We start from the raw sequence: 23,148 nt of genomic DNA, 5'->3' as shown, positions 1-23,148 counted from the left end.
GCACAATATCCTACTCATCATCAATCTGATACTTGCTGAATGAATCATGCACAAGGTGGAGGTTCTTCCTCTCTCCCGCCTTCTCGGGTTCAGAATAACCATTTGTGTCATTCACAACACTTTATAGATGTGCCCACTGTCATCTGAATTGAATCAGTCTAATCGGATAAAGCTTATTGATATTAAATAAATTTTTTTGAGTGTGTTTATATTTAAAGCTTATGCAGTATTTCAAAATGGAATTTTGAACTCCCTGCCTGAATTTCTACACTTTTTTTTTTTTTTTTTTTGCCGAGAACACATCTTTAACATGGTAAAATACAGCTCTAATTTTCAAGTTCCAAAAAAATTAACTAGAGGGCCGGGCATGGTGGCTCACACCTGTAATCCCAGCACTTTGGGAGGGCAAGGCATGGGGATCATGAGGTCAGGAGATTGAGACCATCCTGGCTAACACGGTTAAACCCCATCTCTACTTAAAATTAAAAAAAAAAAAAAAAAAAAAAAAAAATTAGCCAGGTGTGATGGCAGGCACCTGTAGTCCCAGCTACTCAGGAGACTGAGGCAGGAGAATGGTGTGAACCTGGGAGGCGGAGCTTGCAGTGAGCCAAGATCACGCCACTGCACTCCAGCCTGGGCCACAAAGTGAGACTGTCTCAAAAAAAAAAAAAAAAAAAAAAAAAAATTGGCCGGGCGGGGTGGCTCATGCCTGTAATCCCAGCACTTTGGGAGGCTGAGGCGGGCGGATCACGAGGTCAGGAGATCGAGACCATCCTTGCTAACACGGTGAAACCCCATCTCTACTAAAATACAAAAAATTAGCTGGGCGAGGTGGTGGGCGCCTGTAGTCCCAGCTACTTGGGAGGCTGAGGCAAGAGAATGGCGTGAACCCCAGGGGGCGGAGCCTGCAGTGAGTGGAGATTGTGCCACTGCACTCCAGCCTGGGCGACAGCAAGACTGTCTCAAAAAAAAAAAAAATAATAATTAGAGGATGCATATGTCCTTAGACTTTTAAATAAAATCTTTATTACCTCTGGTTTTCTATTTAGAGGCACTTGTATATGATCTCATATTAGTCTTTATGGAGGTAGTAATTCAATGTAGCTGACATTTTTAGCCACCTGAGCAGAATTCTCGGCCCTAACGATTGAAAGATGAATGAGATATAGTTCCCGAACTTGTGCAGAAAATTGTTTTATGAAGACCTTGCCTCTGCTAAAATCTTCTCTCTTGGCTACCTGGGGGAGGCAGCTTGTTCGAGAGATTGGAATGAGTGTCCTGGTGTAGCTGTTAGGAGCAGGAGACCTGCACAGTGTAGCTGGGAGATGGCTGAAGCACAGAGACTACAGAATGTGCTGTGATTCTCTGAGATGCTAACACCCGGGGCTGCCTTTCACTGGGTTTAACGGAAGAACCTGCCGTTCTCACTGTTACAGGCAAAATCAAACAGTATGGAGGAACTGATACCAAGGTATGCAATTAACCTGTGGCTTCTTCCTGCAGGCAACTTTGCAAGCTGTTAAGTTTTAGATTTTTTTTGTTATCTTGTTCTAGCAATTAGAGAGATCTTTATAAATTTGGCTGTGGAAACACAGATTTAGGGTAAGAGCAGGATTTTATGAACTGCAGATTGACAAAGAGAAAATGGAAGTTATTATCAAAGAAGGACTGGGATGAATTAAGTTTAACGAGGTAATGGTCACTGCATTTTTTTCCCTTTTGCTAGAAATCAGAATGATCCCTTCCTTCCTCTGCTCAGCACTGTCAGGCAGTTGTCACAGTCGTATTTGTCTCCACATCTTAAGCCCGCCCACAGGAAGTCTGTCATCTGGGGGTGTTGGGCAATGCTTCAGCAGGACAATTCCTCCGCCAGCGCCCCACCTTTAGACAGGTGTGCCTGCTCAAGGCTTAGTTGGTGTTGCCCCATGCAGTTGCTGTGAGACTTCTAGGAAGCTACCACTCCTCATTGCTGCTGGGGGAGGAAAGGTGGAGAGGGTCTGGAGGCCGAGAGCTTGCTGAGGTCCTGTACCTGCCTGCAGGGCTTTCCTCTGAATGTCCTGTGCCTGGCAGGGCATTCCCACCCCACCAAGTGCTTCACCCTGCCCCGCCCCTTCTCCAGGCTCGTAGGAGCCACCCCCTTCCGGGTCCTGCCCGGGTGATGCTGGGCCAGGAGCTTTGTGTACACCCCTCCACTTCAGCTGAGCCAGGGCATGTCTGCGGCCCAGGCCAGGGCGCAGTGTGTGCCCTGGGGGCCTGGGCCTGCATGGCTCCTCTGGGTAGGGGGTCGGGGGCACCTCCAAGGATGGTCCCTTAGGGTGATGTTTTGGCTTTGGGGTGACTTCAGCAATGTCCGTGAGAGACAAGGGCGGGGAAGAAGAATGTTTTGAATACGACTGCCAGGATGAAGAGAGGAAGCCAACCCACAGGCAGCATGACACCCAGGACCTCTTGGAAGAGGGTAAATTCTGTACTTGGCTCAGATTTGATCCTTTCCTTGTTAGTATCTAAATAGGCTTGAATGTTTTGCTGATTTCATAGCACTGTTTTTTTTGTTTTTTTTTAAATTGAGGTCTAAGAGATCTTATGCAAATGGCTTAAAGGTGTCCTTGTAAGAGCCCCCACCCCCTCACCCAGAGAACAGCATTTCCAGCTCCTCAAGAAGTCCCTTGGTCCCTTTCTAGTTTACATCTACCTTCCCAGAAACAATTATTATGACTTCTGTCACCTTAGATTTGTTTTGCCACTTCCCGATCTTTGTAATGGAATCAAACAGGGTGTATTCCTTTGTGCCTGGCTTCTGTTGCTTAACTGAGGTCTTTGAAATTCATCCTTGTTGCAAATATCACTAATTGTTTTTTTGTGCATGGCATTCCAGCATTCTGTTTTAAGAGATTCAGTCGTTATCTTGTGACTGGTTGGGTTTTGGTAAGTTAATGGACAAGAGACCAGTCTTATTAAATGAAGCATGTTTTTGTTCTGGCAGTGTTTATTTTTTTAAAAATTATTAATCACTTACCTGAAATAAGGATTTTGTAAATCTTAGAAATATTTCAAAACGAATAACCCAAGGCTGACATTGAAATCTGGGAGCCCACCGCCAGCTCTCTTAAAGAGATGCTCCTTTGCAGGGAAAAGGGAGGATGTTAGGTAAAGATAGGCCCAGATGCTGCTATGAGCTTTCTAGTTGGCCTTCCGGGGCTTTCACCCCACAGCCCAGAGAAAGGGGCTTTGGGGGCTGATCAGGATGTTTAAACAATGACTAATGTTCCTTAGGTCCCTTGAGTAAAAACAATCAGAATATGTTTCAAACTTCTGCTTTAGGATGGTCTATTTTCCTGTCTCGGATAACTTTTTTCTTTCTTTTGGGACAGGGTCTCACTCTGTTGCCCAGGTTGCAGTGCAGCAGTGTGATCCTGGCTCACTGCGGCCTTGACCTTTTGGGCTCAAGCGATCCTCCCACCTCAGCCTCCCTAGTAGTGAGTAGCTGGGCCCACAGGCACACACCAACTTGCCCAGCTAATTTTTAAAATTTTTTGGTAGAGACGGGATCTCATTAAGTTGCCTAGGCTGGAACTTTTGTTTTCAACATTATTTATAATCAGCCATATACTGAAAGTATTTTTCTTTTGAAGTTACTGTTCTAAAAATATTGTTAACACTTCCCCTCCAGGACAACTGCAAATATTTTATTGCAGGAAGGGAAGAAACTGGGAGAAGCCAGGAGAGGGACCCAGTGCTGAGGCCTGCATTCTGGCTGGTGCCCTTCTGGCCTTGTCTTGAAGGAGATGAGGGAGGGGAGAGGAGTGATAGGATTGAGGATTTGTTAGGTCCCTGGAAGGGATCAGGAGAAAGGTGTCCATCTGCCCTTGTAGAACTAGGGCTCCCCCAGATTTAGCTGGATTAGCTTCCTGCCCCTTTAATCTCTGCTGCTTCAAGCGCAGCCAGTGCCCTCATCACCTGGGAGCTTGCTAGAAATGCAGAACCTTAGGCCCCAACCCAGACCCACTGAGTCAGCATCTGCCTTGTAACAGATGTCCAGAGGATGGGTACACATGTTAAAGTATGAGATGAGCTGCTGCCTTAAAGCCTAGCAAGATTTTTAAAAAACTGGTCATTGAACTGTATGATTCTAGATTAAAGGCTATAAAATATTCTGGAGCAGTATCATACATCCTAGTCAAGAGAGGAAAAAAATTTGTGTGTGCCCATTTCATGTATATAATGTATATACATATGTGATGATATATCATATATAAACATATAAATATATATTACATATAAATATATGAAGAGAGACAGAGACTCTCTCTCTTTCTCTCTCTCGTCATATATTTTGTCAACTAAGTGAAATAACAGGCACTAGAACTTAGAGAAATCACAGTTTATTCTGATCCAGGCTTGAGGACTTGAGCCCAGGAACACAGGCTCAGTATAGACTGAGAATGTGTCCTGAAGTAGACGGCTTGAGGCACAGTAGATATGCATTTTCTAATAGGGGGATACGTGTGACACAGAAGGTGGCGGAAGAGGATAGTGAAGCAACAGTTCCTTTCCTGTAATTCTGTTTGGTGCACAGCAATGCTGTACATAAGATAAGGTAAATATGCAGTTGAGCAGTAGGGAGAAAGTTTAGGTATCTTAGGGGTCTAGTGGAGGGTGACTGATTTTGTCAATCCTGCCTTTTGTTCTACATCTGATAAACAGATTTCTGACCAGTTCCTGTCAGCAAAATATTTGACAAACTCCGGTTACACAGGCAAGAGGTCAGCCTTAGTTTATAGGCCTAGGTCTTACTACCCTCGTGCTCATCTGCAGCCATCAGGGGCCACTGTTAAATTTTTCATTAGAAATTTTCTTTTCCTGAAAATTTATGTAGATACATGTATTAAACTTTTTTAAAAAACCAGGAGCCATATGATGATGATAGTGAATGTCATTGTGCACTTCCTAAGTACTTGGCACCATTTTAAGTGATATTAAATCTCTGCTGCTTCAAGTGCAGCCAGTGCCTTTATGTGGATTCATGCATTGAACCTTTAAAACATTCGAGGTCAAGTACTGTTATTATTCCCATTTTATAGGTTTATGGGAGGAAATGTAAACAACTTGTCTAAAGTCACACAGTGAGTTAAGTGGTCCCAGCCTATTTAGAATGGCTGTAGAACTCTGCTCTTAACTATGATGCTAGCAGTTCTCAAAGTGGGGTCCCTGACCACAGCATCAGGATCACCTAGGAACTTGTTAGAAATGCACCTCCTTGGAGGCCAGGCATGGTGGCTCACACCTGTAATCCCAGCACTTTGGGAGGCTGAGACGGGTGGATCATGAGGTCAGGAGTTCAAGACCAGCCTGGCCAGGATGGTGAAACCCCGTCTCTACTAAATATACAAAAATTAGCTGGGCGTGGTGGTGGGCGCCTGTAATCCCAGCTACTCAGGAGGCTGAGGCAGGGAATTGCTTGAACCCAGGGGGCGGAACTTGCAGTGAGCCAAGATCGCACCACTGCACTCCAGCCTGGGCGGCAGAGCAAGACTCCATCTCAAAGAAAAAAAAAAAGACATGGACCTTCTTGGGTCCCACTCCAGACCTACTGAATCAGAAACTGGGGTGGGACCAAGCAAGCTGGGTTTTAACATGCCCTCTGGGTGATTCCAATGCACATTGTCCTGTGCTAATCCACACCTCATAGATAACAGTGTATCTGCCTTATAATTGGATTCAAGGGAAGAGATTTTGGCTTGTATTTGTCATCTTATGATAATTACTGCCTATTCTCTCCTTCTCTTGTTTGTTTCTATCCAGTTTTCCCTCATACTCCAAGAAATCATTTTTAGCAGTCCTGTAGGTGAGGTGTTAACAGTATTTTTAGGACAGTAACCTCAAAAGATAAACACTTGCCAACATGCTTCATTTACTTTGTAAAATGAAACAAACTCACTTTTAAGGTTTGCTCCTGACATGAAAGAAGCAAGGCTGTGGTGCAGATCAGAAAGATAGCAACTTAGAAAGTTTGGTGTCATGGCCAGTTTTGCTGGAAACGTGTTATCTCAGAGCAAGCTGGGCAGGACTCCATTTTTCTCTGTCAGGATCACACCACCCTTGTCTTGAGTTCACAGGTGTTTCTACATTGTCAGCTTGTCTAAAGGAGGTGCTTTTGGTTGAAATCTGTGAGATACAATTAGTATTTCAGTTGCTCTGATAGTTACAGATACAGGATACATTTGTTGTTCTCTCCAGGTCACCTTAGGGGATACTAGGCACTTTCTCATGTGACTCATGTAATCTTTAAAACAAACTTTCAGGTAAACATTCTCATTTAGCAAGCAGAGCACCCGAGGCTCAGATAGTTTGCACTGGTGTAGAGTCCCTCAGCTCGAAGCACAGAGCTGGGTCTTCACCCTGCCTTGTGGGGTTCTGTGTTTCACCATGCCCAGGCTCTAGGCTGACAGAGTTCTAGGCCCTTCCCTTGTATTATCTCATTTAATCCTCTTATCGCATGAGGTGGGTGCTCCTGGGAGACCAGGCAGCAGGAGAAGGCTTGGCTCTCACTGTCTTTCCAGGGAGAGGAAATATCCAGGCCCTGTGTCTTCTGGCTCCTGAAAACTTGCACAATGAGAAAGCAAAATTGATCTCAGGTGCTTAGTGACATATTTAGAGGAGGGCTCTGTCTGCTTTTCGCAATCCATCCCCTCACTATGAGACTGAGAGAGCTGAACTGCGTGAATGAAATAGTGGGTCCCGCCCCGTCTCAGTGCCTGGGCAGCTGCATGAGGAAAACACTGGTGAAAAAAGAAGTTTCATGGTCACTTCCTTGTGGCCTATTACCTGGCAAATTCCCAGTGTTCTTTTTCTTTTTTCTTTTCCTTAAATGAAATGCATCAAGAAGCTTGACTTCCTAGTTTCTTCTCATCAGAGTACTTCCAAACCTATTACCCATTTGGAAAGTGAATCACTAAATTTCTGGCAAATGGTATTCAGGATTGCTCAGGAGAAGGCATGATTTGGATAGAGATGCACAATGGTCTGGAGTTTGCTGGGTGTTCTCATGACCAGGTTTAGATTCCCCGAGAACACGGGCTGCAGGAGAGAGAATGCATTCCACTTTCCTTAGGGGTGGCTGCTAAGAATATGTGAGTGGGCAGAGTCAGTCTTCTGCACAAAGGGCAGTTTTCAGGTGTTGAACACTAACCAGACATGATCCTCTGGAAAAACAGGGGTGAAAAACATGCCAGTCAGTGGTGGGAACCCAGAGCCTTCTGTGTCTGTGTCCAGTGGCTGCACCTGCTGGCCATTCAAATTCTCCATCTGGTTCCCAGGCGAAGCTGGAGATTCAGAACAGATGCAGCACATTTCTCCAGCTTGGGAGAGCATTCCTGGGCTGCAGAGAAAGGACTGGGCCCTGTGGGGGAATAACTGGATCCAGGAGTGCTGTGTCCCGGAGGTGGTTGTGATGCATCAGGCTTTTGTGGGCTGTGGAGTTGGGAATGTCGGCCCCAGAGAAGGGGCCTGAGTCCTGGGCCTTTGTTAACTGGCAGCACTCGAGGGTGCTGTGCACAGCTTTCCCGATGGGTCAGCGTCGAAGGAGGAACTGACCTGGCGCATCAGTACCTACTGCAGCACTGTTACAAAGGTCTCTTGGTTCATGGTTTTCATTGTCCTTGTCTCTGCTTGGGATTTGGTCCTCAGTATCCATGGCTACCCCACGCAGGCCTCCTGTGGGGTCAGTCACTCTGGGTGGTTCTCCTAATAGTGAGGTACCAGCATCACCCCAAGGCTGGCCATGGACAAAGAGCCTACTCACGTTCTCTGTATTTTGGGGTCCTTTTGCCACTCTGCCCACTTCTGGGGCCTGTCCCGTGTCCCTCTGCCATCCCCAGCTTTCTTGTATCATCTGAGCTGCCTAGCAGCATCTCTCACCTGACACCTTTCCTCCTTGTTCCTCTGTGTTATGCCAGTTTATGCATGTGGCATACCTTCTCAACTAGGTCAGGAATTCCTCGAGAGTACGATTCATTTATTTACTCAACAGACATTGAGAGATCCAACTTAGGGGTTAGACAGATCAGGCCCTTCCATAATAGCTCTGTGACCTTGGGCAGTTTCTTTCTGTCTAAAATGGGACGGTAGTAATACTTTCCTCATAGGATAGATGTAAACGTTAAAGGAGGTGACATACAGACAACTCTTAACAGAGTGTCAGGCTCATGGTGAGGGTGCCAGAGCAAACCATGTGTTTATTGCCTTATTAAATGTCTTGGTGATAAATGGCCACTGTAGATCAACACTGGGTGTTCCAGTCTGGGGTGGGGTGGGTGATTATAGCATCTAGCAAACCTGTTCCAAGTCCATGGTTGTGTCTCACTTGACCTTGGACGAGCCACTGGCCTTTCTGTCTGGTTTGTTAAATGAGGCTCATATGTATGTTGTGGGCTTCTTCTGAGTTTTAAGTGAAATAATACTTGTAAAATGCCTAGGAAAGCAGTTGGCACATTGTAGATACCCAGTAGTCGTATACTCGTTTCATTTATTCTTCTCTGCTTCTTAAATAACTTGTATTGGTGTCCTGCTCTTAGCCTACAAGGCAAGGGAAAGGGAGCCAGTAGAATAGTCACACTACAACTTCAGTTAATAGTGATACTGATAAGCAATAAAAGGAAGCCATAGCTGTGCTGTTTTGGTCTCTGTCCTTGCCAAGTGACACCATGCTCCTGCCTCCCAGTGCAGAGACCAGGCACAGCACAGACATGGGTAATGGCTGTACAGACCATTGTTCGTACAGCTCTGGGTCAGTCTCTGCCCCCACTACTGTTCCGGCCACAAGGCTCCCTGCAAAAATAAAGTGACACAAAGAGACAAGGAGATGGGGAGTTGCTAAGACAGATGCATTAAAAGGATGGCATCAGTTAAGTGGCTGTGGTCCTAGGCCAGAAGCAAACGGGCAGACTGCTACTGCTTCTCCCAAGTAAGAGGCGCTCGCTTACCATGCCCCCTCAGGCCTGTCTGAAGTTCAGATGACTTGTGGCTGGGATAGACTTACCAGGACTCATGCTCATCTTGAGGGCATGCACTGTGCACCAGGGCTTTGTTTTCACCCCTCTCTGGGGGTCGGTTAGAAATGAGCTGTTCTTTGCAAGTAGAGCAGAGTTTTGTTTTGTTCTGCTTTTTGAGTATCAACTGTGTCTGGCCCAAAATGAGAAAGACTCAGCTGCCTTCATGTGACCTAAACAGCCCAGGTGGGAAGGGACATTTGTAAGCATTTGTTGAGTTTGTTCTGCCTGCCCTGCTGTAACCATTTTTGACATGAGGACACTGAGATAAGAATAAAAAGAAATTGTTCTTTCTTTTTATTGTAATTGCTGAGAAATGAGCATTGTTTTTTATTACCAAGTACAGTGGGCCCTCACCCTGTTCCAGTGGCCACTTCAAAGTCTTCATCAAAATAGCTACATTTTGTTTTGTTTTTAAAACCAAGTAATGGGCCGGGCACGGTGGCTCATGCCTGTAATCCCAGCACTTTGGGAGGCTGAGGCGGGCAGATCATGAGGTCAGGAGATTGAGACCATCCTGGCTAACACGGTGAAACCCTGTCTCTACTAAAAATGCAAAAAATTAGCTGGGCATGGTGGCGGGCACCTGTGGTCCCAGATACTCGGGAGTTCGAGGCAGGAGAATGGCATGAACCTGTGAGGCAGAGCTTGTGGTGAGCTGAGATCACGCCACTGCACTCCAGCCTGTCTGTCAGAGCGAGACTCCATCTCAAAAAAAAAAAAAAAAATACCAGGTAATATGTGTCTTAGGGCTTAGTAGTTAATTCACTAGGACTATTTGGTCAAGTCTAAATTATTTTGAAGATAAGTATTGAGGGTCAACAGGCAAGTGAGGGACTTGGCCAAGCCTTCAAGGTGGTGGCTATAACTTGGGAGAAGATAGAAGAGGTTTATGCCTAGGAAAAGAGTTCAAAGTCAAATTCTTCTCAGTTATGGCTGTATCATGAAATTATTTCTGCGATCTGACTAAATTTTATTTAATAACAATTTTCTAATTTTAAAATAGTCTAGTCTAAGTGGGGCAGATTAGTACCTTTATGTGCTGTTTATCAGTGCAAGTTTCTCAGTGGGTGATTTGCCATTTCTAAACAATTTTGCTATCTGATAACATCATTGTGGACCCAAGGAAGTCCAAGTCAAGGGTTGAGACAATACAGTAATGTTTTTTTTGTTTTTGTTTTTGTTTTTTTTTGAGACGGAGTCTCGCTTCTGTTGCCCAGGCTGGAGTGCAGTGGCTTCTGTCGCCCAGGCTGGAGTGCAGTGGCGCGATCTCGGCTCACTGTAAGCTCCACCTCCTGGGTTCACGCCATTCTCCTGCCTCAGCCTCTCCGAGTAGCTGGGACTACAGGCGCCTGCCACCACGCCCGGCTAATTTTTTTTTGTATTTTTAGTAGAGACAGGGTTTCACCGTGGTCTCGATCTCCTGACCTCGTGATCCGCCCGCCTCGGCCTCCCAAAGTGCTGGGATTACAAGTGTGAGCCACCGTGCCCGGCCTACAGTAATGTTTTTACATTGTCATTTAACAGGGAAGTGGCTGGAATATGGCATGGTTCGGGGATGCTTGCTTGAGTGTTATTTATTTAATAACTTAAATATCACCCACTTTAACTAGACAATTCAAAGATTTTCATTAAATGCACTGAGTTGTGCAACCATCACCATAATTCAGTTTTAGAACTTTGCATTCCCCCAGCAAAGATCTTTTGTGCTTGTTTACAGTTAGCTCCCATTTCCCACTTCTGATCCTAGGCAACCACTAATCTGGTTTTTTTTTTTTTTTTTTGAGACAGAGTCTTCACTCTGTTACCTAGGCTGGAGTGCAGTGGCACAATCTTGGCTCACTGCAACCTCCACCTCCTGGGCTCACCCACCTCAGCCTCCTGAGTAGCTAGGACTATAGGCATGCCACCACGTCTGGCTAATGTTTTTATTTTTTGTAGAGATGGGGGTTTGCTATATTGTCCAGGCTGGTCTCAAACTCCTGGGCTCAAGTGATCTACTTTTTAAAAATTGTTGTTATTTTTTGAGATGGAGTCTCACTCTGTCACCCAGGCTGGAGTGCAGTGGCAGGATCTCAGCTCACTGCAACCTGTGCCTCCCAGGTTCAAGCGATTCTCCTGTGTCAGCCTCCCAAGTAGCTGCGATTAAAGGCATGTGCCATCATGCCTGGTTAATTTTTGTATTTTTAGTAGAGACGAGGTTTCACCATGTTGGCCACGCTGGTCTCAAACTCCTGACCTCAGGTGATCTACCCGCCTTGGCCTCCCAAAGTGCTGGGATTACAGGCATGAGCCATGGTGCCCAGCAAAGTGATCTACTTTCTTTCTTTCTTTTTTTTGTTTTAAGTGATCTATCTATCTCTATAATTTGCCTTTTCTTATACATTATATGAATGGAATCATAGAATATGTGGTATTTTCATGTGTTTTTTTTTTTCTGAGCATAAGGATTTTGGGGTTCATGCTATAGCATTCATGAACTTCATTCCTTTTTATGACTGAATATTCCATTGTATGGACATACCTACTGTGTTCATTCACCAGTTGATGGACTTTTTTGGCTATAATGAATGACGCTGCTATGAATGCTTATATACATATGTTTATGTTTATGTGTGCATATATGGTTCCATTTATCTTGAGTAGATACTTAGGATACTTTAAAAAGTCTTCGTGACCTTAGGCAATTCACCTGACTTCTCAGAACCTCAGTTTCCCTGTCATATAAAATGTGGCGATACAGCTACTAGGGAGGCTGAGGCAGGAGAATTGCTTGAACCTGGGAGGCAGAGGTTGCAGTGAGCTGAGATCGCGCCATTGCACTCCAGCCTGAGCAACAAGAGCAAAACTCTGTCTCAAAAAAAAAAAAGTAGGGATAAAAGTATAAGTTACTCTCAGCACTGTATCTGGCAGAGATAAGTGGGCATTGCTGCTGTAAGCTGAGTCACAACAACCATTTGAAGATGTTCCCCTGATCAAAAGTGCTTTGCCAAATCAGCCTGGTCTAGGTATCTGGGCAGACTGTAAAAACTACAGATTTTGCCGGGCGCGGTGGCTCAAGCCTGTAATCCCAGCACTTTGGGAGGCCGAGGCGGGCGGATCACGAGGTCAGGAGATCGAGACCATCCTGGCTAACACGGTGAAACCCCGTCTCTACTAAAAATACAAAAAATTAGCCGGGTGTGTTGGCGGGCGCCTGTAGTCCCAGCTACTCGGGAGGCTGAGGCAAGAGAATGGTGTGAACCCAGGAGCCGGAGCTTGCAGTGAGCCGAGATCGCGCCACTGCACTCCAGCCTGGGCAACAGAGCGAGACTCCGTCTCAAAAAAAAAAAAAAAAAAACTACAGATTTTACAAAAGTGGGCAGAAGAGCTGACACTTGGATAGAGTGTCAGCTACAGGGAGGCACCTTCTTTTTGGCCTGTGGGAAGAGCAGGAAATTCCCAGATGAAGAAGTGAGAGAGAGACAGTCCGTACGAGAAGGAAATGGCATGCACACAAGTACCAGGCCAGACATCTGAGAGTGGCATCACTGGGTGTGGAGGAGCTATGGTGAAGAGTCAGCTTGGGTGGCAGGGGAGGAGGCAGGAGGGTTGGGCTGGGCCAGGTAGGGATGGTCCCTGTATGTCCTGTGTGTTGAGGCTGCTGCTTGTAGGAGGTAGAAGAGCTGGGAAAGATTATTAAGCAGAGCAGGGACTAATTAAGTTCAAAAGCTACAAGCTTTTAACACACCTTTAAAGGACATCTATTTTGTAATGCCTGGAAACTTGGATGACTGGTGACTCATTTAGAATTTTATGGAAAGCTTTTTAGTTCCCAGGTTCTGGGACCCCAGGTTGGCTCCCAGGTTCTGAACCTCTGTCCCCTGCCCCTGTGAACAGTGCAGACAGTAAGTGCTTATTAAGTTTACTTCCTGGGGCATCAGGGGCCGGATGTAGTGTTGCTTTTTCATCCTGACAACTGCTGCTGCTATCAAAAGCGAGAGGTGATCAACTGGTTTGTGGACCATTCTTTTCTTTGGCACCTAAGTACCAGCTCTGTTTCAACTGGGTACATCAGAATTGCTAGGGGTACGCGTCTACTTTGAATGTTTATTCAATCCCTTTGCAGTTTTTATAATGAAAATTATAGAAAATTGACTTTTAAAAACACTGATGCTAAGGTGTAGAAGATAGGAGGAAAAATTATTGAGGGGAGGGTGGAGCTCAGTTTCTTAATAAAACTTTGGGAAACACTGTTTTAATTAAAGAAATCACCTATACGTAAGGCAGAATGCAAACAGCCCAAAATGCAGATATATCAGGCAGTCTTGAATATCTTTTTTTTTTTTTTTTTTTTCTTCTGAGACAGAGTCTCACTCTGTCGCCCAGGCTGGAGTGCAGTGGCGTGATCTCGGCTCACTGCAAGCTCCGCCTCCTGGGTTCACACCATTCTCCTGCCTCAGCCTCCCGAGTAGCTGGGACTACAGGTGCCTGCCACCACACCCCGCTAATTTTTTTTTTGTATTTTTAGGAGAGACGGGATTTCACCGTGGTCTTGATCTCCTGACCTCATGATCTGCCTGCCTCGGCCTCCCAAAGTGCTGGGATTACAGGCGTGAGCCACCGCGCCCGGCCCTGAATATCTTTTCTACTCGTGGCTACTTGGTCTTTGAGTTATAAGTGTCTTCTTGAGGGTTTGGGAGGTTTTTCTTTTTATATGCACACACATGCATACACACATATGTACATGTGTGTGTAAAATATTCATTTATTCATGCCAGAGATATGTAGAGCTGACATCAATGGGAGGAATGTTACCAGAATTAGGTTAAGTAGTGATGAGAGTTATTCATTCTAACAACGTTATGAGAATCTTTTCCTCCAAAATACATGAATGGGAAGTGAGGTTTTCTAACTATATTTTCTTAAAGAAGACTGATAAGACGAAAATGTCAACAAAGCTTTTATCAAGCTTGTTAATTTGACACACAACATAGAGACACAGGGTCCCTTGGGGAGGGCAGGTTGCTGTGATGGAACTGTAGAGATTCTCCCCACCCACCCCTCGGGTTAGGCCTCTAGGTTCTGCTTTCTGCCTGGGTCTTAGATCTTTTGCTCCAGCCCCACCACTCCCTGAGCTCTGCTCCTTCCCACTTCTCCCGGCTCCTTCGGAAGCTCTGGACAGTGTCAAGATACAAACCCCAATGCCACACCACCTTTGTTTTCTTCCCATGGGGTTTTCCTCGGGGTCTTCAATTCCAGTCACTCCTGAGCTTCCCCCTGGCCAAATCTCCTTGGCATCAGGCAGGGAGATGTTTCTGTTCTCTTCTGGGCCTGCACACTGTATGTTTGGGGTTTTTTGGCTGGCATCTCCTGGATGCTGGAAGATGGTTGCCAACATTTATTCTTAAAATTGTTTTGAGCATGATTTAATTTAGTATAAAGGCTGCTTTACTGGTTTTCAGAGTAAGGCATTCCATGGAGCTCACCCCACCTCCATCCCCCCTCTCTGTCCCCATTAGCTGTGACAGCCCAATCATATGTCTCCCTCCCTCTGTTCAGCCAGCCCAGGGCTCCTCGTTTGAATTTGGCTTCATAATTCCTTACTTTACCTGCCATCCCAAGAAGAAGGACTTGATTCTCCTCTTATCTCGAAGTGGATTCTGCCAAACCAAAAATCTCCCTCCTCCAGCTCCTAGGAGGGTGTTTCTGTCAGGCAGACCTCCTGTCACTGTGGGTTGTGGGCAGCCCTCTGCCTGGCACATTATTACACAGTGACATTAACTACTCTCCCAGTGCCAGTGGTTTCTTGGGGGCACTGCATCTTCCCTCTGATTTTCTAACTCATGCCCATCTCCAAAGGGGACATCACTCTTGTCCTTGTTGTCCCAGTGAGAAGCCCTGATCCAATGCTTTTTGATTTACCTCCCACTCAGTTTTAGTTCTTAAATCTCAGGGTAAGAGCCCACTTCTTGCCACCTACACTTTCCTTGCATTAATCCAACAGCCTCGATGCTTGTCAATCTAAATTGCCTTGCACCCCCTCCCCCATTGCTGCACACTGGAGCCAAAATGCTTCTGAAATGTAAACCTTATTGCATAACCCCCCTTCAAAAACTCTCTAGTGGCTTTCCATTTAATTCCACACTTCTTAAAGTGACTTGTCAGGCTTCGAACCCCCTGAGCCCCATCCCCCAGGCTGCTCTGTTTTCTGTGTGCCCCAGGAGGGCAGGTGTCCTGCCTTGTTCACCGCAGAGCTTGGTGCGTGGTAATGGTTGTTTGGTGTTAGTCAGAGGTGAGGCATGTGTATTTTACTATGATGGGTAGGCAGCAAGTTGCATTTAACTTCTTTTTCTAGGAGATGGACCATAATTTTCTTATATTAAGTTATCGTAGAGACTGAGCACGGTGGCTCATGCCTGTAATGCCAGCACTTTGGGAGACCGAGGCAGGTGATCACCTGAGGTCAGGAGTTCGAGACCAGCTTGGCCAACCTGGTGAAACCCCGTCTCTACTAAAAATACACAAATTAGCTGGGCATAGTGGCAGGCACCTGTAATCCCAGCTACTCAGGAGGCTGAGGTGGGAGAATCGTTTGAACCAGGGAGGCGGAGGTTGCAGTGAGCCAAGATTGCGCCATTGTACTCCAGCCTGGGCGACACAGCGAGACTCTGTCTCAAACAAAAGAAAAAAATATTATTGTAGAGGTTTATGGTGGCTCCTTTATTTTACTTTTCTTTCCTTTTCTTTTTTCAAACATCTTTTGGGTGGAAGTGGATTTATTTGATAGCCCTCCTTGGGTCAGAAATGGAACTTCTCTTTGAAATACGTTCTTATAGAGAGAGACACTTGACCACGGTTGATTGAAGATTTAGTGCCTAGGAAGTTGGTATTTGAAAAGCATAACCTGTGGTTATGCTGTCTGAAGGCATGGTTTATTATTTTTTCACCTTCATTGGTCTCACTCCTGCTTCCTTATTTCTTGGAAGAGGAAATCCAAAACATAGAAGTTAATTGGTGGCTGCTCAGAGCCCCTTGGCTTGGATAGAGTCTCCTGAGAAAACCTAAGCCTCCGAATCCAAGGTCAGGGTTCTTTTTTCCCCTAGGCCCAAATGCTGCTTGCTCTGTTTACACACTTCCTACACATCAATGGTTTGTGCCTTGCTCTTGTGTCCTTTATGGTCTTCCGTTTTAGTCCAGGAGCCAGACTGGCCTAGGTGCAGTCCCTGCAATGCAGCCTCATTCCCTGTGACTTCAGTTGGGTCCTTAACATCCAGATTCTTAATGTCTCAGAGCCTCAGTTTTCTTATCTGTGGAGTAGTCATCGCGACTACCCTGCAGGGTTGTTGTGAAGATTAATTGAGAAAGCATGTTAAATCCCTTGACATAATAGGGGCACCATCAGTGTTAACTGCTGCCTCTACCGAGAGTCCGTTATTTTGACATTTGCCACCTGCTAGCTGTGTGACATTGGGTGAGTTATTCAGCCTCTCTGGGCCTTAGTTTTCTGTTGTAAAATGGTGTTAATGTAAGTGCTTACCCCTTATAGTATTGCTCTGAAGATTACATAAAATAATCCATATAGAGGGCTATGAATGGTGCCTGGCCATGGTCACTGTGCTTAGTAAAGGTCAGCTCACTGCAACCTCCACCTCCCGGGTCCAAGCAATTCTCCTGCCTCAGCCTCCTGAGTTAGGATTACAGGTGTCTGCCACCACGGCTGGCTAATTTTTGTGTTTTTAGTAGAGACAGGTGTGCATTTTATTGGGTTCAATTTTTAAAATATTTTAAAGCTTTATAAAATAGCAACACAAGGGGTCCTTGTAAGTGGTAGATACATGCACCAACACAGGTAATAAAATTATATAGAGCTTAATACACATATGTGCACACAAATAAGTGCAAGTAAAATGGGAACTCTGAGGAAAAGTTATGGATTGTATCAGTGCTGATATCCTGGTTGGGATATTATGATCTTGCAGAATGTTACCATTGGGGGAACTGGATAAAGGGTATACAGGATCCTTCTGTATTATTCTTTTTTTTTGAGATGGAGTCTTGCTCTGCTGCCCAGGCTGGAGTGCAGTGGCACGACTTCTGCTTCCCGGGTTCAAGCAATTCCCCTGCCTCAGCCTCATGAGCAGCTGGGACTACAGGTGTGTGCCACCACACCTGGCTAATTTGTGTGTGTGTATATGTATATATATATATATATTTTTTTTTTTTTTTTTTTTTAGTGGAGACAGGGTTTCGCCATGTTGGCCAGGCTAGTCTCGAATTTCTAACCTCAAGTGATCCATCTGCCTCGGCCTCGCAAAGTGCTGGGATACCAGGTGTTAGCCACCACAGCCGGCCCCCTCTGTGTTATTTCTTCTGTCTGCTTGTGGTTATCTACACATGACTGACTATCCGAATAATTAGTTACCTTAATTCAAAAACTTAGCCTTAAAAATTTGAGTGTTATCTCTAAATAATATAGTGTTAGAGAAATAGCAGCTCTGAATCTTCTTGTACAGAGAATACAGCCAGGTTAGTGAAAATGTAGCCCAGTTTTCTTTTTTTCCAGGAAGGCAGAGGACTCAGTTTTTTAAGGAGAGTGGGCGCCAGTGAGTGGGGGTAAGCAGGCCCTCAAGTGACAACACAGATTTAAACACAGAGGCCACTTAGTTGCTGTGGTCTGTTACCTGGTGTATAAAGGGTGCTGCAGATGCTTTGGTGTGCTGGCTGGGGGGTCCCAGGGTTTTTATCTGCACGCCTGCAGACCATCACAGCTGTGCGTGAAGAAAACTAACTTGGGTTGGTAGCATAGGAGTCTTCACTTAAGCACTTGTGTGACCTCGAGCTGATGGACTGTCTGGAGCAATTTGAGCTGGACTTCATCTACATCAAATTAGATCCTGGCTTAAAGCTACCCTTATAAATCTCCCTTGCTTCTCCCTCCCTGGCAGCTCTGTCTGAGGCAGCATATTCCCCCCCGCTTGGACAGGAGGGATCTCATGAAAGTGTTGGGTGGAGGGGTCTCATCTGCTGGCTCTGGTGGTGCTGTCTTGGTAGGGTTTCAGATTTAGAACCAGATTTCAGGTCTCCTCCCTAAGCTAGAAAATCATTCCAACAGATCCGATTTCCCTGAGCTAATTTACTGGGATGATCTCTACTTGCATTTAATAAAATATTCAGAGACCTATTGAATTCCAGTTGCTGTTTGCCATTTGTAATGCTACTGAGTTTGACTTAGTAATACGCTTCAATTCCCAAATGCGTCGCATGGGCTGTTACTGAATGTGGGTCATTAGGAAAGCTTTGACTCTTAACAGAATTATTCACTGAAGTCTTAGTTACAAAGCATTACTAAGAAGTTATTTATTTAGTCCCAAAGTGACAGGTTTCAAAAAATTTTGCACGTTGGCCGGCCATAAATCCATTTATATTCACTCCTCCCCCCATAGAATAAAACTTTTGCTACCTTCTTCGTGTTTGTTGAGCTGCGAATCAGTTCCTTGTCATTGATTTAAAATAAAACAACCCTGGTGTATCTTTAGCAGACAAAAGCCTTCTTTTGTTTCACAACCCATTTCTCCAACGGAAGGGGAACAAAGACCCATAGTCCTAAAGTGCTTGTGTGCAGCCTTGTATGACCACAGTAAATTGTACATGTAATGAAATATTACTCTCTGTGTGTGTATGTGTGTGTGTGTGTGTGTGTGTGTGTGTGTGCAATCATAGTAGTCTTTTTAATGTATATTTAAAAAATAACCTAGTTTTCATGGTATGGAGCTGGTTGCATAACCTTAGAATGTAGGCCACTTGAGGAGGAGGGGGCTATGCCATTACGAAATTATCAGTTTAAGACTATTGTTTAATAATTATGCCAACAGCTGCTTTCTGAAGGATCCCAGTCCATTCATATGGTTGAGTCTGTATGGTTAGTGGAGTCTAAATCCTACAGACCTTTCTGATCATTCACACATGGGTGGCTGTGCTGCTGGCCCCCACGCCACCTACTTCAGTTTGCTGAATATCTGTGAGGCTAGACCCCCTTCCACTCCATTGCTTCACCCTCAGCACATGCTCACACACACAGACACACAATGTCAAGATTTCACAGGGGTTACAAGTCCGCCTGCCCCCAGACTCATCCTCCAGTTGCTGGAACTGGGAAATGAAGTCTGGTGGTGGTGAGTACATTGCGGGTTGAGCCCAGCAGAGCCAGTGACCCTCTGTGTCTAATGTGCAGGCACAACATTAGGGGTGCTTTTTTAGATGAGTCATTTGTTTGGCAGGTTTGTGACATTGGGAGTCTCATTGTCATTTTTATTTCTTACAGTTTTATGTGCTGAAAGAGTTGGCCAGATGACTAAGACATATAATGACATAGATGCTGTCACTCGGCTTCTTGAGGAGGTAAGTGCTCTAGGGGAAGGCAAAAGAGTTGTTTATAATTGACTGGTTTTCATGGATACTGATTAAAGAATGCCTTATCGCCTGTTTCAGTGAGGAATCTTGGAAATTGGTCTCTGTTGAGGTACAATTTAATGGCTTTACTTTTTGAACTAGTAGCTATGTAGGCCTTTATAGCTGTAATTTTGTGCAGATATTTTAAAGGAATATATTAATGGCACTAAATGTAGTGTGTTTAAATACTTGGTAGAATATCCAGTTGTAAGTATAAAAAATCCTGAAACATTGACTAATGATATATTTTAAGTGCATTCTAAAAATGTCAGAAAAATATATCATCATCTGTGTCTTCCTAATGTATTTAAGTTTTTACTTAGGCTAGTGGAATATTTTGCAGTGTCAGCATGGAAATAAGCAAAATAAGCATGGCAAGAAAAATTTAAGAAGTTGCTTAAGATTAGGTGAGCTGCCTGTATTTTAGAGACTGTAGTTTTCTGAATTTCTTCTCAGTATTCTGTTGCAATCGAGGATTAAGTATTATGAAGATCTCTAGAAACAGATGAGTATAATATGTGTATCTGCATGCCTGGAACAGGCCAGAACATGGTAGGTTCTTAGTATTTGTTGAATAAGTCTCCATCATTAATACACTGCCCCCTTCACTGAATCAGGCCTTAAATGGACAGGTGCTGCCTTCTAGACCGTTGCTTCTGCTCTGGAATCTGGAATGATTTTGGGGCGTGTGACTGTGATGTGGAGGACACAGAAATCATTGTTATTGTTTTCAGCCAGTGGGAGGTCAGGGTTGAAGCTCAGACAGAAACTGGGCTAGCTTGTTTCCCAGAGGTTTTTTTGGAGTGTGTGGCGTTCTTTCACCGTTTTTATGTGTTCTCTCTTCCCGTGTCTCTACCGCTGCACATCCAGCATTCTCTTCCTGGTCCTGCCATCTACTCCTGTTTGATCCTCTGAGGTGGGGAAGTCGCAAACTCATCAGCTCCCCAGAAGTGATGTCAGGGTTTTTGACTATGTAATAGGGTGTCAAGGGCAGTATTTTGGGGCACTGACCTTCAGCCTTCGGGTGTCACTCCAGTTGCGGCTGTCTTTGGTGTTAGCCACGTGGCAGGCTGCCTTGGTTGGCACCACCGACTTTTGAAAATGGTTAATCGCTGACCCCTTTCTGCTGCATCCATTTGCCCCAACAGTGCTCTCCAGATCTAACAAAGTGCTTCCGGCGCCCGCTCATCACCCCCTGTTCAGGTCATTGAGTCTTCTGAGAGGGGTCCTAAATCTGTACCTTTATTTTTATTCCAAGGCCACCACTCAAGCTCTTGGGGCCTCAGCAGTGAGATTTTAGCTTCTCTCTGTTTTACTCTTCCTTGCAGTTGCCACTGTCCATGCCCTCTGTGAGCCCCTCACCCTTTCTCTAAGGCTCTTCGCTGGGTAGTCAAGGCCACCCGTTGCTCACGGTCCTGAACCCTCCTCTTCACTGTCCTGAACCTTCACTGTCACTGGGGACATGGCTCCTGCTCTCCCACCCTTGGCCCTCTATGGCATTTAACGGCATTGGTTCTTTCCTGCTTCTCAGTCTTATGCTGCAGGGCCTGCCAGGGACCTTTGAAGTTGGCCCCAACCCCATCCCCAGGTAGTCTGTGCCCTTGCTGCGCCCCAGACATAGGAGTCACCCCACAGTCCTGTTTGTTTTGTTCATCCAGCTGAACAATTTATTTTTTATTTTTTTGTAGAGGTAGGATCTCCTTATATCGCCCAGGCTGATCTTAAACTCTGAGGATCAAACAGTCCTCCTGGCCTGATGCAGTGCCTTACGCCTGTAAATCCCAGCACTTTGGGAGGCCAAGACAGGTGGATCACTTGAGCACAGGAGTTTGAGACCAGCCTTGCCAACATGGCCAAACCCTCTGTCTACAAAAAATACAAAAATTAGCTAGGCATGGTGGCGTGTGCCTGTAATCCCAGCTACTCGTGAGGCTGAGGTAGGAGGATCGCTTGAGCTCGGGAGGTGGAAATTGCAGTGCACCGAGATCATGTCACTGCATTCCGCTTGGGCACCAGAGCGAGACTCTGTCTCAAAAAATAAAACAAAACAAAACAAAATTAGAACCAAACTACAGCCACTGTTTATTTGAATCTCTCACATGTTTAAATTAAAAAATTCTCTCACTTGGCCTCCCAAAGTACTGGGATTACAGGCACGAGCCACCGCACCCAGGCTGTTTTATTTTTAAAGGGTCTTCATGGCAACAGCGTCTGTTTGTGTCTATGTGTTTCATGTCTAATGCCATTCTGTTCCTGTCCTGATAAGATTCATGCCTGAGTTACTGCCTTTCCTTGGAACTAGGAGGGTGTCCTGGTTAAAGTCTAACTGTCCCAGTCATGTGGCTGTTGCACTGTGCCGTGCTTTTCCTGGGCTTTGGCTCTGTCTGTTCTGTTCTCGTGCTATGGTTTGCATGCCTGCCACAGGCAGGCAAGTGGGGGATTTGCACAGGATCCCAAAGCACAGCCTTCCACCAGCGTGGAGAGTTCGCTTCTGGTTTTAAGGGGAAGAGGATGCTGTGGCTCACCTGGGCTTGCTGCTGTCTGGAATGCACCTTTGGGCAGAGCTTGCCTCCTCCTCAGTTACAGAGAGGGTGTTTCCACTGGCCCCTTAGTCATGCTTTTTATCCTGAAATTGGTGAATGAGATGAGTCAGTTGCTAAGTGTAGGCAGCAGGCTGTTCGGAATCTCTAGTGGGTGTGTCAGTCAGTGCAAGAGTTCATTGGTAAGAAGGGGTTGAGACTCAAGTTACAGTCTTTTTTAAGTCTATGCTTTTAAAGCATAGTGAGGAGAGGGAGCAGGCAGTTAGCATGAGCTCTACCTTGCCTCATTTCTTGGGGGAATAAAGGAACTAGTTCTTTTAATAGCTTATTTCCAAGGGCCTGAATTACTTGTTTGTGGTCTCTTTTTCTCATTGTAGTTTAATCCAGTGGCCACCTTCTAGCTGTTTTCTGGTTTTTATCCTTTTTTTTTGGTAAGGATGGGGTCTCACTGTGTTGCCCAGGCTGGTCTTAAACTCCTGGCCTTCTCAAACTCCTGATTCTCCCACCTTGGGCTCCCAAAGTGTTGGGATTACAGACATAAGCTGCCACGCCCAACCTGTTTTCTTGTTTTTAGAAGTAAACATTAATCATATTTTGGCTAGAGAAGTGGGAGGTTTTTTCATTCCTGTAATTCTCAAAGAAAAACTCAACCAGCTTGTTGCCTCAGTAAAATTAAAGAGAAGAAACTAGAGACACTACAATAACATTTCTGTTTAAATTTTCATTTTATCTATAATTTTTTTTTTTTTTTTTTTTTTTTTTTGAGATGGAGTCTCGCTCTATCACCCAGGCTGGAGTGCAGTGGCGCAATCTCGGCTCACTGCAAGCTCCGCCTCGCGGGTTCACGCCATTCTCCTGCCTCAGCCTCTCCGAGTAGCTGGGACTACAGGCGCCCGCCACCACGCCTGGCTAATTTTTTTTTGTATTTTTAGTAGAGATGGGGTTTCACCGTGGTCTCGATCTCCTGACCTCATGATCTGCCTGCCTCGGCCTCCCAAAGTGCTGGGATTACAAGCGTGAGCCACTGTGCCCAGCCTATAAATATTTTTAATATAACTTTTTATTTTCAATTTTTTGAGTACATAGTAGGTATATATATTTATGGGGTACATGAGATACTTTGATAAAGG

The 23,148-nt window shown here is 45.2% G+C and overlaps 1 protein-coding gene across 11 annotated transcripts in view; it reads left to right on the top strand.

The window, feature by feature from the left end:
- The window catches only part of TRAK1 (trafficking kinesin protein 1), a 215,200-nt gene that overhangs the window by 145,471 nt on the left and 46,581 nt on the right, over positions 1-23,148 (top strand). For 8 of the 11 annotated variants that reach the window (XM_063611306.1, XM_055281439.2, XM_063611301.1 and 5 more), the window contains one exon: positions 19,351-19,427. In XM_063611306.1, coding sequence (XP_063467376.1) covers positions 19,377-19,427 — 51 coding nt within the window. In that variant the 5' untranslated portion in view covers positions 19,351-19,376. Of the gene's footprint in view, positions 1-1,890; positions 2,459-19,350; positions 19,428-23,148 lie in introns of those variants that run through there. The other 3 variants (XM_063611293.1, XM_063611289.1, XM_055281415.2) reach the window with 1 other exon arrangement.

Source organism: Symphalangus syndactylus, chromosome 1 (genome assembly GCF_028878055.3).
Source record: "Symphalangus syndactylus isolate Jambi chromosome 1, NHGRI_mSymSyn1-v2.1_pri, whole genome shotgun sequence".
NCBI classification, from domain to species: domain Eukaryota; kingdom Metazoa; phylum Chordata; class Mammalia; order Primates; family Hylobatidae; genus Symphalangus; species Symphalangus syndactylus.
Note: the sequence above shows the minus strand (reverse complement) of the source record. Positions and strands in the feature narration are given on the sequence as shown.